Below are 16141 nucleotides of genomic sequence, written 5' to 3' on the forward strand. Positions count from 1 at the left end.
CTAGTGATCATCACAATTAGGACTGCTAAAAACTACAAAACCTTAAACAGCAATTAAGGTTTTGTGTGGCAATGAGAAAAACTAGATTTTACTTTGGTATTTTCAAATGTCTGCTAACACACAAAGACAAGTCAGGTCCAAAACATGAAACAGTAGAAGTACAAAATGGCTATAAGGTCTTGCTTTCTGTTGTAGCAGCTAAAGTGAGTAGCTATCTCAGTTTCAAATAGGATGTTACATTGTTAGCGCTTCCTTGACGTTCATTAAAAAAGCTTACTTATGTTAATATAGCCCAAGTTGAATCTTTTTCCAACATCCATAGATACCATATAGACATGTTCTAATAAGCAAAAAAAAAAAAAAGAGTATATATATTTATATCTATATGGTTTATTGTTTATGCAAGATTTTTTTTTTCTTTAATACAATGTATAATTTGTATTCAAGATCAGATTAGGCTACATATAAAAAAAATGGAGTTAGTGAAATTAAAATAAATATACCAAATATAATATACCAAATATAAAAACCTTCTATCTGGTACCCAATGGTGATTCTTGCATGAATGGAGCTCTGTGCGAGCCCCTCCTTCTGAGGCCCCAACCAATTAAAATGAGAAAATGAGATCCCGGGGTCCTGGATTGCTGTTTATCACAACAGCATGCAAGCTACTCTCCTCATTATTTGCCCCAAGCAGAAGATGCTGCCACCCCATTGACTGCACATGCATAAAAAGGATAGATAACATGCTCAGGACACAGCTGGCATAAGAATACTTTGAACTAAAACTCTTTTCATAAAGCTACTCCTCCCTCTAGCAACACCCTGGAGTCCTCACTGCAAGAATTTTGCTTCACTATGGGCATATCATTTCCCAAATGACATTCTGCATGATTCATAACAATACCCTCCTTCACAAACACACACAAATAAAATATGAAAGAGTCAGGCGGAATGATCACCAGGTTCTCCCAGGAGTTAATTTAGCTGTAAGATTGGATAAGAAATACTCAAAGGGTTAAGCAAAAATTGGTTTTGTGTCATTTCAGAACCAATGAATAACATCCCTCTTAAACATATAAGGAAACAAAATTAAATGCAGCAAACTTACAGATACTTGAGGTTTTCTAGGTCTTCAAACGCTCCCCTGGGAATCCTTCGTATATGATTGTTGTTGAGGAGACTGAAAGAAGAACAGGGAGTGAAAGTTAGTTGCTGTCAGAAGTTGCTCTGTCAGTTGCTCTTGTTGAATGTAAAGATAAATCATCAAAGACTTCAAAATGTGCCAAGAGAACCTATTCTGGACTTCAATTAAACCCAGAAAAAAGCTCATTTGATTTAATAACAGGAAAATGTGAGTTTTTTTCCCCTTCTGCATAGTACATTTCAGCATGTTCTGAAATTGCATCACCTTTTCTGACACATAGGTAACATTGACACTGCTAAGTTACAATTTTTTATGAAATCTGTTTGTTTTTTTTTGTTTTGGGTTTTTTTTTTTTTTGCATGGTTGCTCATTCTTCCAAATGTATCTGACTTGTATGTGTTTGCCTGTGTGAACTGCAAACAACCTAAAAGTGTTCTGCATGCATAGTAGAGGACAGAGAATTGAAAATATAGAATCCTTATCAATGAGGTAAGGAAATTGTAGCACCAAGAAAACTCAGCAAAACTGAAATTTGTTCTAATTTGCAAACTACATCATCACATCATTCTCCAACATCATCACACCCTGTGCAGCACTGTGCAACCATATTAGGATTAATTAACAGGTGCAATCAAAGTCATAAATGGGGTAAAATGCATAATGGCTGCAGATTATCTTGGTGTCGCAATTGTTGTATTTCCAATTCACTTTTTAGCAATGTCAAATGAACTTGTTAGGTTCAATAGTCTTGGACAATATGTTGTGTTTGAGTTCTTATACAATCACAGCATCTATGAAGAAATATCACTAACAAAGAAAAGTGAAACACTTAAATAACAGATACAGAAAAGTCAAGGAAAGTAACAATAGTTAGGGGAGAGACAACCAGTGTTCCATATGAGGAACTTATCTTGGTAGCTGGAGACAGAGTTTTGTTTTGTCCTGTTGAGGAACAAATCCTTGACACAGAGCAGGGGTCGACTCCCATGAGGAGCCATTGCAGAACTCAACAGAACAAGCTGAAGAAGTCGGGAAAAAAAGAGCAAAATATTTTGTCCAGGAATTAACGCAGGGGCTTTTCTGTCTTTACAGTGGCTAAATGATCCACAATCTGGTACATTCAATATTTTTTGATAGTTTCTGAGGGGTACATTGTACTACTAGGTTTGGACACATTCACTCAGTTTACATCAAGTGTTAGCTCTGAACAGGCCCACTGAAGCTGAACAGTCTGGGGAACCCTGCAGGTGACGATGTGTCTGCTAAGAGTGGAAAATGGCTGTGCTCCAACAACTTAATCTACTTCCTGCCTTTTCAGGAAAAAAACAACCCAACAGAAAGGATCGTTGCAATGAAGACCTGATCTGCTGGTAAAGATTTTATTTATAACACAAAAAATAAAATTATTGAAAAATAAAAAGAAATGGAAAACTTTAAATTATCTGGCAAAGGAATAGTTATTTTTCTAATTCTAAAGTTATTTTTACTACTGCTTTTAAGTGTTTAAAGCTTCACAATGACATTGCTACTGATCTGTCAATGTTCTCTAACAGACCTTTGAGACCTCCCCAACATGGCTGTATTCATGCTTAAATTACAATATTCAAAAGTGAGCTAAATGGTTCACTTCTGAAGGGTAAGTGGTATTATGAATTTTGTTTAGGAGAATCATACACTCAATGCACATCTCATTGGATTGTTCATTCACAAGTGAAGTGAGACCACTTCACTTGTTAAAAACAAGTGAAGTGGTCTCACCAGGGCCCTAGGGTTTATTTTTGATCCACATTCTGGGTTTTCTCCCACTGACTTGGATTCCTTTGGTGGAATTTGTACTGGAACCAATTAATAATTTTCTTGGCCAAATGTTTGGGACTAATTTTCTTGAAAATTCAGAGCTGTTCTCTTTAGATTTTAATCAGAAATGTTTCTATTTATCCTTCCTTCGGTTATATGAAGTCAGCCAGTATGACATGCTGCAAGGCAGCCCACACCATGAATCTTCTGAAAAAGTCACAAATGTACTTATTGGCTCTTGGAGAATTCCTTTGATAATTTCTTTGACTTCTCTACCAGAAATTCTATGAGAGGCGCCTCAGTGTATACGCCTTGTGGTGAAATAATGTTCTGGAATTCAGAATTATGGCTACACTGGTGCTAACAGGAATACCCAGACGTTTAGAAATGCAGCTGTAACCTTTGTCATTACTACACTGTGCAACAAGGACTTTTTCATTAAGGTTTTTTTTTTCTTTTCAGTAACCAAACTCTATGCAGTACTTTAATACAAACAGATTTTAGCTGGTTTCTTGGCTTTCTCAGGCTTTTCAACATCCTTTTTATAAATACTCTATCTCAGGTGTCATTACACACTCATTCATTGAATAATTTGCAATAAATATATTTGTATGTGTGGACAACTTCATGTGTAGGTTGTGATTTTGCTTGCTCATGAAATATATTTACCGAGAAAAGAAATGCTGGTGTGTTCAGTACTGGTTTTACCCAAAGTGTACATGGAAAGAAAATTGTTTAAAGTTTACAGTGCATGTTTTGCTTTCTTTTGGGTGTATTTCTTTTATTTCACAATATTCTTCAAGAACAGATGAAGAAACAGCTCAACCGCTGAAGCAAATATTTAGATAAGGTGGTGCTTATATAATCACCTGAAAACTGAAAAGATAACTAAAAAAGGAAACATAACAAACCAACATTTCTTACGAATATGAGTGTGCTAAATATGTGTGTTAGTGCTAAATATAAGAGAAAAAAACACACAAATGCAGGTGGTGGTGAAAAAAAGAGTAATTCTACTAAAATTATATTCTGAACCCAGTTTGTGAAACCACAGAAGAAGAGCTTGGAAATTGTTCTTGCTTCTCATACAGAGACAGGGCGACTTACAGTGTGTTGAGGTTCGTTAATCGCCTGAAGGAGCCTGGTTGTAAATCCTTGATTTTGTTGAATCTCAGGTCTCTGAAAGAAAAAAAGAGAATGTGTTAATCGTTGAGAATATTTCACTGTGTTAGTATGATATGTGATACCCAATCGCCGTCAGGAAAATCCCAAAGTATTACAGGATGCTCATCTCACAAGAATTTCTTTGTTAGGGCTTTAATCTTCTTGGGGGATTTCAATAACGTTTGCCTTAAAGATAACAAGCACAAGGTTGTTTGCTGCAGTCAGCAGGCTTTAGAATCTGTCTCCTGTTTCTCTCTAATTGAATTAGTCTGCAAAAATAGAAAACAAAGCTGACATACTATGACTTTGCATCTTATCTTTCAGAGACTGAAGTGAAATCACTCTTTATTATGTGACATTAGCAGCATTGAAAAAAACATGTGAAAAGTGTTATTTTTTTCTTTTAAGGCTTTTGTGGTACTAGTGGACTTTTTTCACAGCAACAAATTAAGGTAAGAGGAAGAATGGATGTTCAGCAAAGGTAAAAAAAAAAAAAAAAAAGCACCTTCCCCATTATGCAATTATCCCCATTATACCATATGCAAACGTATGAATTTAAAGTACATAAAAAAGTATTTTGTCATATTATAGCATTTTATTGAACAGCTTAATTCAAATACAACCAAAATCAGGTTGCAGACTGAACTTTAATTTCTCAGAATTGAACAGACAAAAACAAGACAGGCAAAAACTCTAAATGTCCCATCATGAACTTTGACATTGGAAATATTAATTATTAATTTTATTATTATAATATTAATATTGTTGTTGTTTTTTTGAGGATCAGAATGAACTTTCTGGGACCTTTGCGGCTAGAAAAACTGTGATCATTCTGCTAAGGCAGTCATTATATACAAGTGAAAAACATTGAAGACATTCAATGTTTTTCACTTGTATATAATGACTGCCTTAGCAGAATGATGAAGTCCTAACATTTTGGATAAAAACAGTACTGCTTTGTATATCAGTGATGCAAACTGGTAATTAAACACATATTATGAGATATGTAACAAAAAGTTAGATCACTTTCAAAAGATTAATGTCAATCTTATGTAAACTGAACCAGACTAAAATGTTCAAATGGATCTGAGAAACCGACTACAGTTTGTAGACCTGGGCGTTCTCTAGAAAGCTCAATTGACCCTGTAAGAGTTCAGGCTGCCTCCAAGTGCTGACTTTTCACTGTAAACAATCTCTGCCTGGTTCAGAAAGACATAACATAGTTTTGCTATCTTGCAAAACTGTCAAGACATCGGCCCGATGGAAGGCTTGAGATCAAAATGTTCTAAGTTCTGTAGAAAACCAGCTTTCATTTTGCGTTTGTTTTTTATGTTTCTGCAAATAAAATATTGAAGTTGTTTTTCTCAATGGGTTATTTAAAGTTTCTTGATTCTGCATGTTTTTAGTAAACTTAATAAATAACAATTATAAAACAGGAAAAACTTATGCAACACTAAGTCACCTTCTTTTTACTTTTAGTGATGAAAGAAAGCATGAGTCTTGAGGCTTAACTTTATTGTTAAATAGCATATAGAATACCATCTCCGAGTAGGTAAACCTTAAGAGACAAAGCAGAAAGATATTCAAAATATATATTAAAAACAAGTGAAGTGGTCTCACCAGGGCCCTAGGGTTTATTTTTGACCAGTGAGTATTTCACAAAGAAACAACAGAAGATCTTTACAAATCCTAAAGTCTGTATTACAATGAACCAGGTCAGTTACAGATGCTTCCTCCAATTGTTTGACACAGCTTGGCTGCAGACTTTGATGGAAGACACACTGTCTCCAATATGACACCGTTAGCAACATCAACAAACAAGGATGGTCACACTTTTTTGGAAATAAATCCCCACTTAAATGCTCCTGATTCTAGTGTCATCTAAACCCATCTTAGATGAAGTTGTCAGGATCACAGTAACCCATCAGAAGTTTTTGTTTGACTTGTACAATTTTTAAAGTCAGGAAAGTTTAAACCACTCTGTGAATTAGAAAGAGTCAAGCACATTCAGAACGAGTTGTCTTGAGATACTGTTAGGGAAGGCTTCTCTGCAAGGCAGCATTGCAGGACACATTTTCCAGACATGCTGAGGCAGACACTGTCCTACCTCCTCTGGGCCTGAGGGATGAGAAGCAGGATAAATGAACAAGGCTATGTGCTGATTCAGGCAGCACCTATCAGCAGATAACACAAATAAGTGCACCAGATTTCGGGTGAGGTCATTCTTATAATGTTTTTAATGATTTTAAAAAAGACACGGTTTCACATATTACAGCTGTAAGAGATAATAGCAGGACTTTAGGTGGTTAACTGCACCTCAGATTTTCAGACAGTATTCAAACAACTCTGCTTCTTTCTACAGAAGGCTAAGTAGGGTCAGGCAGAAAGAACAAGATGGAAGGAAATGCTCAACTGATTAGAATGTCCTGAGAGTCTACAAGCTAAACTGAAAACCGACTCTGGATTATGTGTGGAATGTTTAAGTGGCAAAGTGACATCAAGGTGCCTTGGTCTTAGATTTTGTAAAGAAAAATGAAAATCTGCATTCATGTTAGATGTTGATCACTATAAAATACATTTTAAAGACAATTTGTCTTTGCTAAAGCCATGTCAACACTCTTCTTGCAAGCATGCAACAAAAAAAAAAAGTTTAATTCCATGTTACAGTGACTAAAGATTATCCACTATTATGGCAGTCTGTCATCTTACTTAGTCTTTGTTTAGGAACAACTGGAAATTAGAGAGGAAATGACTCACCTCATAGCCAGCAAAAACATAGAATAAACTATCAGGGACATTTAGCAAGCAAAACATTTTAAACTCATTTAGCAAATTAAGTGACCAAGGAACGCCGTTCCTTGGTCACTTAATGTGTGTTTTTAGAAAATTCCAACAATTTCATTAGATTTGTTGTGGAACTCATTAAGGAAGCATGCTAACCCAAAGTAATGAGGTTTGACAGCAAGAAAACCAGAGGGAAGTTTAAAAAATTCATGTTAACAACCCTGTGAAAGGGTTGACAGACCTGTTCTGGCTTTGCCTAAACACATGGCTGGAAAATGAACAGTCTACCAGGCTCAATTACCCACACAGGAAGATAGACCCATAATTCAAGCTGATAAAAACAAAGCCTGAAGTTATACTCCCCCGTACGGTTTTGCACTAAACTTTGACATTTTTCTCATGAAGTGATTTTGTTTACATGGGATTTTGACACAAGCTAAGTTCATGACTGTGACTTCTTTAGGTGATACAGTGATTATATGCTGTTGGCCACAGATCTTTCCTGTCAATATTCTTGAATTTGCAAAGTTGCCTGTCCATCCATCCATCCGTCCGTCTATGTTAGTGTTCCACTTTTTTTTTACCTAGACCACTGTCTCCTAAACCTATTCCTCAAGACCTACTGCCTTACATGTTTTAAGTGTCTCTCTTAATTATTAAGAGAAACATGTAGAACATGCCAGGATCCATTAATTTACTCTGCAAACTTTATGACATATTAAAGGATGTACCGTAAATCAGCCATTTGATTCAGATTTGCTGCAGCAGAGACACATCTAAACAACTGTGGTTCCTGATGGCCTGTGTTGAGAAACCTAGAATTCTGTTAAAAATGTTCAAAACCAACAATCTTTTGATTGAAGATACTACACTAATACATGATAGTAGAAAACGACCAAATTTTATGTTAATCAGCTTATTCTCAAGCCAAGTGTATACAGCTGATTAGTAATCTGACTACTGCCCCAATAAACTTGCTTTTACACCAGACATATACACAAAAGCCCCGTTTACACAGAGCTGCTCCTCAATTATAAAACTGCAATATTTTTGTTGTGATCCAGCTGCTTATTTGTTGTTTCACACTGAGCACTTTGTTCATTGGCGATGGAGACGGGTTAATGTTTACAATGAGGTGGAAGCTAGTGAGGTCTAAGCTAATGGACAAAGGCACATGTGTGTTTGATGACATATTAAAGTCACAGCACCATATAGTGGCCTGCCATGACAACCCAAGCTGACTCACAGTGTCATCATCTGAAAATACCAGCGATTTCTAGACAGCGATCTCGTGCAAAGGTAGCCAAGGAGTAGTCTGCATGACAATGCTTTTGGTTTTGTTTAAGATCTTATGTGAAGAAAATTGACCTGTCTATGAAGATATGGCTTTAAGAGGAGTTACGTGAAGTTTTTCTAGATGAGGGTTAAATGAGAATGGTAATCACCCAGTAGAAATTCAAAAGTTGCCAAAATGACACTGTCACTATGTCTTGTAAAGAGTTTATAAATTTACTTATGGTTTTTATGTTGTGGTGACTCTCTTGTCTCTCTCTCTCAGGTCTCTCTTGTAAATAAGACAACAAGTCTCAAAAGATTTTCCTGTATAAATAAAGGATTATATATTGTGTGCAATCATTTCCAGCTCAAATGATTGAAGTAAGTAATTACTGCATAAATAACATTTGACCAATAGCACAACAGTAAGAAGTCCAGAGACCCGCAGAACCCAGTGAACTCCTAAGCTGGTAGCAGCAGAGGTAGTAAAGCAAACTGTTGAAGTGGAAGACCTACTTTCAGCAACTGAGAATCTGCCAAATTCCCCTCACAATGGAGTGATTGATCAACAGGATGATCCACCATGTCAAAAAACAGAGGGGTGATGAGCAAGGATCTTGACCTTTGTTTAGAAGCAGAATACTCAAACTATTCATCCATCCATACAACCATGAATACATTGTTAACAGATATTTATCCTTGCAGGGTATTGTAGGGGCTGGTGTCTATGTCCAGGTGTCATCACAGACAAACCCAATATTTCCGGTAATGTTTTACCAGAAAGCTGAGCAGCAAGCGGCTGGTTTATAAATAAAAACAGCTTACTGCTGCTAAGGATTCAGTGCAGAAAGCACTGATTCTTGAGAATTAATATATTTACCATTGAAAAATAAATGAGCTTACAATAAGCAATGAAAAATAAATCTGATGCAGCATAAATGATTCGCCTTCCAAGTTCTTGCAGACTGAGTGACAAAAAGTCTTTCTCAGAACTCCCCAGCTGTTCTGCTTTAGCAATTCGTGGGAGTAAGGCCAAAGGAGCTCCCATCAACAACTGTCTTGGGTCCTATTTCTGTGTGCAAATGAGTAAAGCTTTGGGGATTTCTGCCTTTGCATTCCATAAAGCTGCAGAGACTGACCTCCTCACACAACCTGACTGCAGCACATTCCAACAGAACAGACACCACTGACTCTTCCTGATTCACTCTGTCTGTCTCTCAGGCACACCAGGCCAATGTTTATGGTAAATTAGTGGAAAAGAATGGTTGACCTGAAGTAATGGAACATTAATTACTATTGTAATGATGTGAAGCAAGATCATTGTCATTGAAGCAAAAGTATTAAAATAAGAACCTGTTAAATCTGACACACCCAGCCGTGTAAATAGTCTTCTTTAAAGGCAATTAACATGTGCCCATTTTAAAATGGGCACATGTTTTTTTCCCCAAGTAGTTCTTGACATGTTGTCCTGTGGTGTAGACAGAGATGACTTTTGAAGGCTTTTTTCTAAGTCGGCCATAAACGGTGTGTTGGATACTGGCTAGAAAAAGGAGACGGTGACCCAGTAACAAACAATATATCCTTTTTTTCTGATTCTGGTTATTTACTCATCTCATTTTTGAATATGCAAACACAAACGTTCACAAACAGTGCTTTGTCACTGGTTACTACCAATTCCCAAATTATAACAGAAGGCAGGTTATTTACATAAATATTGGCTATGATGCCTATGGCTCAGTAGTCTTCATTTTGTCCTTTTTAGAGTTCCATAAGAAAAATCTGATTCACAATGTGCACACTACATTAGTTCACAAAAATGAAATCCAGACTTTTCAAGCCTACCATTTCCAAGATGAAAAGCAAGTGACAGAAAAGGTTCAAATCATATGCTGACAAAAACATCTACCAAACCTTGCCTGAACTGTTAACAAATCTGTGAGAAGGAATACAGCGGGGTCATTACAGCATTACAGAGAGGGAACGTAATATTCTGTCGCCCCTCAAACAGACAGTCCAAAGAGAAAACAGCTGAATCATTATGATGTAGGCCAGAAGTAATGCAAAAGCCAAAGAGTGGAGGAGGGGGACTTTAAACGAGCTCTTGGCGCAAAACGTATTCATTGTTTTTTATGTTTTTGTGCTACAAGACAATGAAACACTGAGTTTTAAGAGTTTAACAAGCATAACGAAAAAGATACAAAAATCTAATAACGGAGCTAATTATCTTGAAGGTATAATCTAGCACCCAAAGAGTGAAATAGTTTATGTTTAACAGTGAAGGAAAGTAAAGTCTATCTTTAGTTTTTTTTTTTTAGATTCCCCACAACGGTGTCCTGCTTGTCAGAAAATTGAAAACAGTCCTGATCTTTTCGGAGAATATCCCAGGTCAAGTGTCACTATTGCACAAAAGTTTGAAAGAACCTAAAGCTGGAGGATTTCAGACACTGCATTTTCACTTTGACTACAAGTGTCAAACATACAACTTTTTAATGTGATTCCATAAATTGCAGCACATAAAAAGGCTTCCTCGCAGTCTCACCCTGGAGAACTGCAGTTCTGTAGTTCTCCGGGTCGCTCAAGGAACATTTCAAATGGCAGACTAAAAGAAGTCACGTCCTGACATGACGGCCCAGAGAAGTGAAGAGAAGAGTGGGGGGAGCAACAAGTGGCTGCAGCTTCAAAGCCCACAGACATAAAAGCTAGTGGGAAACCAGTTTGCTCTCCTGTGCTGATCATCCCTGTAAAATACAGACCCTTCCTATCGTAGGATTTTCATCTTCCCTTTGAGGGGAATCCGGGCAAACCTCTGTCCACTGCTGTGGACTGACCACAGATATTAGAGGACAGAACTTATTCTGAGTGTGTGGCAAGGGTAACTTGTCCATTTACTGCCATAGAATGTGGCTATTTATAGGGCTACGTTTTTATAGACTGCATTCTGGAGATTTCAGACTGGCACATATCTTGAGGGATTGGCCAGATGCTGAGCTTTGTGTCCAGACAGTCTGTGAAAGGAAACTGTTTAGCACACTCGTGACAAGGAGGCGCCATTCACAAGTGCTTGTTGAGGTAGAAGAATTTCCTTCCTTTCATCTGAGAAGGTCAAACATAGACAACAAAACTAATCAGGGGTTTATTGTCTACACGTTCAACAAATATTCATGCTGGAAATTTTGTCCAGCAAGTAACTTATTATTTGGCTGAACAAGAATTGCTAATTAAATCATATGTGCATACGTGAAATGCTATTGGCTTATGCTGAACTCAGTTGAGGAACCTTATTTTGCAGCTCTGATCCTCCTCAATGAACTCCAACAATCAGGTGAAAACATATTGAGATGTTTGTATTAACCTCTGTTCTAAGATCCCCACATGCCTTTCTACATGGTAAATGTTTGTGTTAGGACCCACTTTACTGCAATTCTTTATAAATCAATGTGACAAAATACCAGAAGTCCCAAGGCTCAATTTATTTTTATTTTTTCCATGAATGCATTAGATTCTCGGTGGCGGGTTCCCGTTAGTAAGTAGAGTGAAGGAGGGGAGAGGGGCAGGGGGGGAAAAAACCCAATAAAACGCTACTTACAGAATGGTTGTCTGCGGAGACACAGCCGGCACGGTTTCCAGGTTCAAATGCATACATCTCACTGTGGTTCGGAAACACAAGCAGCGGCTCGGACAGCAAAGCGCAGACTGCGGTCCGCAGGCGATAAGCGCGAAAAGCGCCAGCAGGAGACGCGGAGAACGGAGCTGGCCAGCCCGGATCGCCATTTCCAGCAGTGAGAACCGAGCAGAGAGCTGAGAGCGCCAGCTGCCCCGCTCCAGCACACACACACCCACACCCACACACACGCCGGGAGAGGCGGACTCACGCGCGCACACACCGAGACACGCAGCAAGTGGGGCAGGGTTACAATCCTGACAAAGTCCACCCGAAAGCTGGACGGGGGAAAAAAATGCAGATTGCTGAAGTTAATTCATATTAGCTACAGCTTTCTGACCACACAAAGCGAATGCTTTACTTTAATCTAATCTGTCTGTCTGTCTGTCTGTCTGTCTGTCTGTCTGTCTGTCATAGCAAATGCTTACCACTTTACAATTTCCAAACAATGTACGGCCAGCAGATCGTCCAGTTGAAGCAGGAGCTCAACCTGCAGCATGCAGCCAGAATGCAGAAGATGACTGAGCAACATCAGGCTGAGATCGGGCTTCTAAAAGCACAACATCGTGTGTAAAATCATAAGTAAACTTTGATAAATCACATTTAATGGAAAGTTGACTTCCACTTCACTGGAGCAGAGCAGTAGAATCAAGTTATATCAAACCTATCTGATAACACAAAGTTGGCCAAAAGGAACAAATGCCCCAATCTAAAAGGAAAAAAACAAAAACTATAAATAAACTCCTTGACATCAAGCATTCTAAAAAAGTGTTACATAACCTCGGAGATTCTGGAGAACCACAGTGAGAGCCATCATCCACTGTTCCAAAAGGTGAAAGAGTGGTGAACTTTCACAGCTGTGGCTGACTTCCCAAAATTACTCCAAGGGTTATTTGATGACTTTCACAGGAGGTCATAAAAGAACTCAGAACAACATCTAAAGCTCTGTCAGCGTCACTTGCCTTGGTTTAGATAAAAGTTCATGATTCAGCAATAACAAAGAGTGTAGACAAAATGGGAACCATAGGAACGTTCCAAAAACCACAAACATCCATCTCAATTTACCCTAAAAACCTGCAGTAATTAAGTTTTTAAGGTAAATTCTGCTACAATATTATACAAAAAAATCTTTTACGGACAATTTGTCATCAATTCGCGACCTTAACATTAGGCACTCTTGAGTTTTCTTTCACAATGATCTGAAGCACAAAAACAAGAAGGTTTGGAGGAGTGGTTATGTGAACTTTACTTCAATTGGGTTGCCATGACATAACCTTGAATAGGTTGTTCAAGCTTCAAAACCTCCGTTGTGGCTGAACTAAACCAGCTCTGTAAGAAAAGTGTGGTATAATTCTTCCACAGAATATATTAAACACATACTACCCGTTCACACAAAAACTAGATGGCAGTTGTTGCCACCAAGTCTGCTAGAGGAAGCCCACCAAGTGCATCAAGTTTCTGACTTAACAGCAGTCCCTCCTCCAGAACATGTGGTGGTAATGAAAATGTATGACTTTTAATGAAAGAGGCATTTGTTTAATTAAATTAAATTAACATAATTTTCTAATTCCAAAGGACAATAAAATATAAATGTTTAAACAGTAGTTAACTTACATCTCATAATAGGTCAACACTTTTAAAAGAGAAGAAGCATTGACCTTTCCTTGCTTCTTTGCGTCACAGGCTTCATGTTTTCAAAGTTTGGGCTTGCTGCCATCTGCTGGAGGATATGAAAATAATATCTTCCAGCAGAAGCATAGATCTTAGCCAAAGATCTGTGCTATAATATTTTGGGCCTGATCTACAAAGATTCCAAATAAGGAGTGCAAAAAAACCCCTCAAAAATCTTGCACGCAATCTGCAAACCTTGCGACTGTAATTGATTCTTGTCCGTACAATTTTGTGGAACATGAAGCAGAAAAATCTGATCTGCATCATTGTTTCTCCATACCATAACGCACTGTTATGTCTTGATGCATGCCAAAACAGCACCAGCAATCTGGTTCTGGTTCAGTAACTTGCATTGCAGGTCATTACATTTGCATATCCTTCTCCCAGAATTTTGCATCCTGACTATAAGCACAGTATTTGCATATTCATCAAGATAGGCACTTAATTTTTTGCGCCTCCTTTTCTTCTCATTGCATGTTGTTTGTAGATCAGATTTGCATGTGATTCGAGTTTGCACCTGTTTTTGTACACGCAAATCTTTAAAGATCAGGTCCTTTGAGTACAAATAACATAACATCTAATTTATAAATAATTCTAAAAATACTGTCGTAATTTTAAAGGACATTAAAGGAGTAGGTATGTAGGGTTAGTGTACTAACTAAATGTGGCTTTGACCATCTCCACTCACCCTTCACTTTAAAAAACAAAATGCTTCCAGGTTAAGTTCGTTAGTTGATCTTCGGTCAACTTCTGTCTCAAACTGGAGTCAAGAATTCTCTTTGTTTCTCTTTCTTGTTGTTTTGGGGGTTTATAGGTCAGAGGCAGTTGTATATGTTGTTGTTGGCAAGTCAAACTGTCATTATCAGCTTTTCCTACTAACAATACATTTCCATTTGCTATTGTTTCAGCTTCCTTTTGCTGACGGTCTACAGGCGCTGCACTGATTAGCGTTGGCTTTGTTTGAGCTCCTCATGGTTTCAGCATAGGCCATGAAACAATCATTTATGACTGCTCTTTGTTGCCAATTAAATAGAGAAGTCCTGTGCTATTTAGGCAGGAGGAAGTCAACTTTCAGGCTTAATAGTCAACAGTGCACCCAAAACCAAATGAACTGTTGTCTACATCACTGCCCCTCTCCTCCCTGTTCTGTCAGAGGTGACATTTATTTTTAGCTAATTGGGTATAAAACACCAATTGCTTCATTAGTTCAAATCATGCTGCTACCTAATCAAAGAGGGTCTAGCAGCACTACAGAAAATTGAGACCATAGTGAGTCCGGCATATCAGTTCAGCTCAACCAAACAAAAGAAACAAAAAAGTCCTAAGATATATTCAGAAATATGACACCTATAAAAACCCAACTCAACAAAATATATAAAATACTACACCCACAAAATTTTTCTTGTGATGGGCTGGCATCCTGCCCAGGGTGTACTCCATTTTTCACACAGTGACAAATGAAAATATTGTAATATAAATGGATTTGTGATTTATATTATAAATTGTGATCTTAGTCTTTTTTATATCCTCAAACATTGTTGAGCTAATCACATTTTTTTCAGGGTATTTGATCAAATCGATTAGTCTCAACACATTAAATACAGAAGGGTGCCAAATAAATACGAGGAGTTCCAGCTTCACAATTCCACCGTCATGTACTGAGTACTAGAAGCATTTCTTCTGAAACATTACGACTTCGGTCTGTCACACATTCAAATTTTAACATACCAAAAACAAACAAAAACATAGAATACAGAATTGATTTGTGTTTGCTTTCCAGTTGTTTTTTTTTTTTTTTACAGTTCATGATAAAAATGTGTGTGAAAAGAAAGCAACTGCTATTCCATCTGCCTTCAGCTGGGGGTATAATTAATTAAAACGTGCACAATGGTGGCATCTAGTGGTAAATGCGCAGATTGTAGCTAAACTGAGTGCCCCTCTCACTGAAGCTTTGACTGCATTGAAGAAACATGACAGATTAATAGGATGTAATTCATTTTAATTCATCAAATAGATCCAGCTAATGTTTATCTTTGTAGATAGATTTAACTGGACAGCACTGAAGACAGGTGGATTTGTGAGTGATGTGGAATAGAGTACACATCATTCACAAATGTGTATTTGTGAGTGAACCACCATTTGAACATCATATAAATAAATATATGATATATATATATATATATATATATATATATATATATATATATATAAATGGTAATGGCGAACCAACCAGACATTGTCGTAGTGGATAAACAACAGAGGAAAGCCGTTGTGGTAGATGTAGCAATACCAAGCGACTGCAACATCAGGAAAAAGGAGCACGAGAAACTAGAGAAATACCAGGGCCTCAGGGAGGAACTGGAGAGGGCCTGGAAGGTGAAGACCACAGTGGTGCCTGTGGTCATCGGGGCCCTCGGGGCAGTCACCCCCAAACTGGACCAATGGCTACAACAGATCCCAGGAACAACATCAGACATCTCAGTCCAGAAATGTGCAGTCCTTGGCACAGCCAAGATACTGCGCAGAACCCTCAAGCTCCCAGGCCTCTGGTAGAGGACCTGAGCTCAGAGGATAAGAACCACCCGCGGTGGGTGAGAAGGGAATTTTTATATGTATATATATATATTTTTTTTAAATCCCCA

General features: G+C 37.8%; 1 protein-coding gene across 2 annotated transcripts in view; it reads right to left on the bottom strand.

Annotated features, from left to right (window-relative positions):
- Window positions 1-12017, bottom strand: part of pxdn (peroxidasin) — a 47662-nt gene extending 35645 nt beyond the window's left edge. For both annotated transcript variants that reach the window (XM_028000465.1, XM_028000464.1), the window contains exons 1-3: window positions 11754-12017; window positions 4052-4123; window positions 1112-1183 (exon numbers count right to left, since the gene is read on the bottom strand). In XM_028000465.1, the coding sequence (XP_027856266.1) occupies window positions 1112-1183; window positions 4052-4123; window positions 11754-11938 (329 nt within the window). In that variant the 5' untranslated portion in view covers window positions 11939-12017. The remainder of the gene's footprint in view (window positions 1-1111; window positions 1184-4051; window positions 4124-11753) is intronic.
- Window positions 12018-16141: the final 4124 nt, after the last annotated feature.

The sequence above is a fragment of the Xiphophorus couchianus genome, chromosome 19 (genome assembly GCF_001444195.1).
Source record: "Xiphophorus couchianus chromosome 19, X_couchianus-1.0, whole genome shotgun sequence".
NCBI classification, from domain to species: Eukaryota; Metazoa; Chordata; class Actinopteri; order Cyprinodontiformes; family Poeciliidae; genus Xiphophorus; species Xiphophorus couchianus.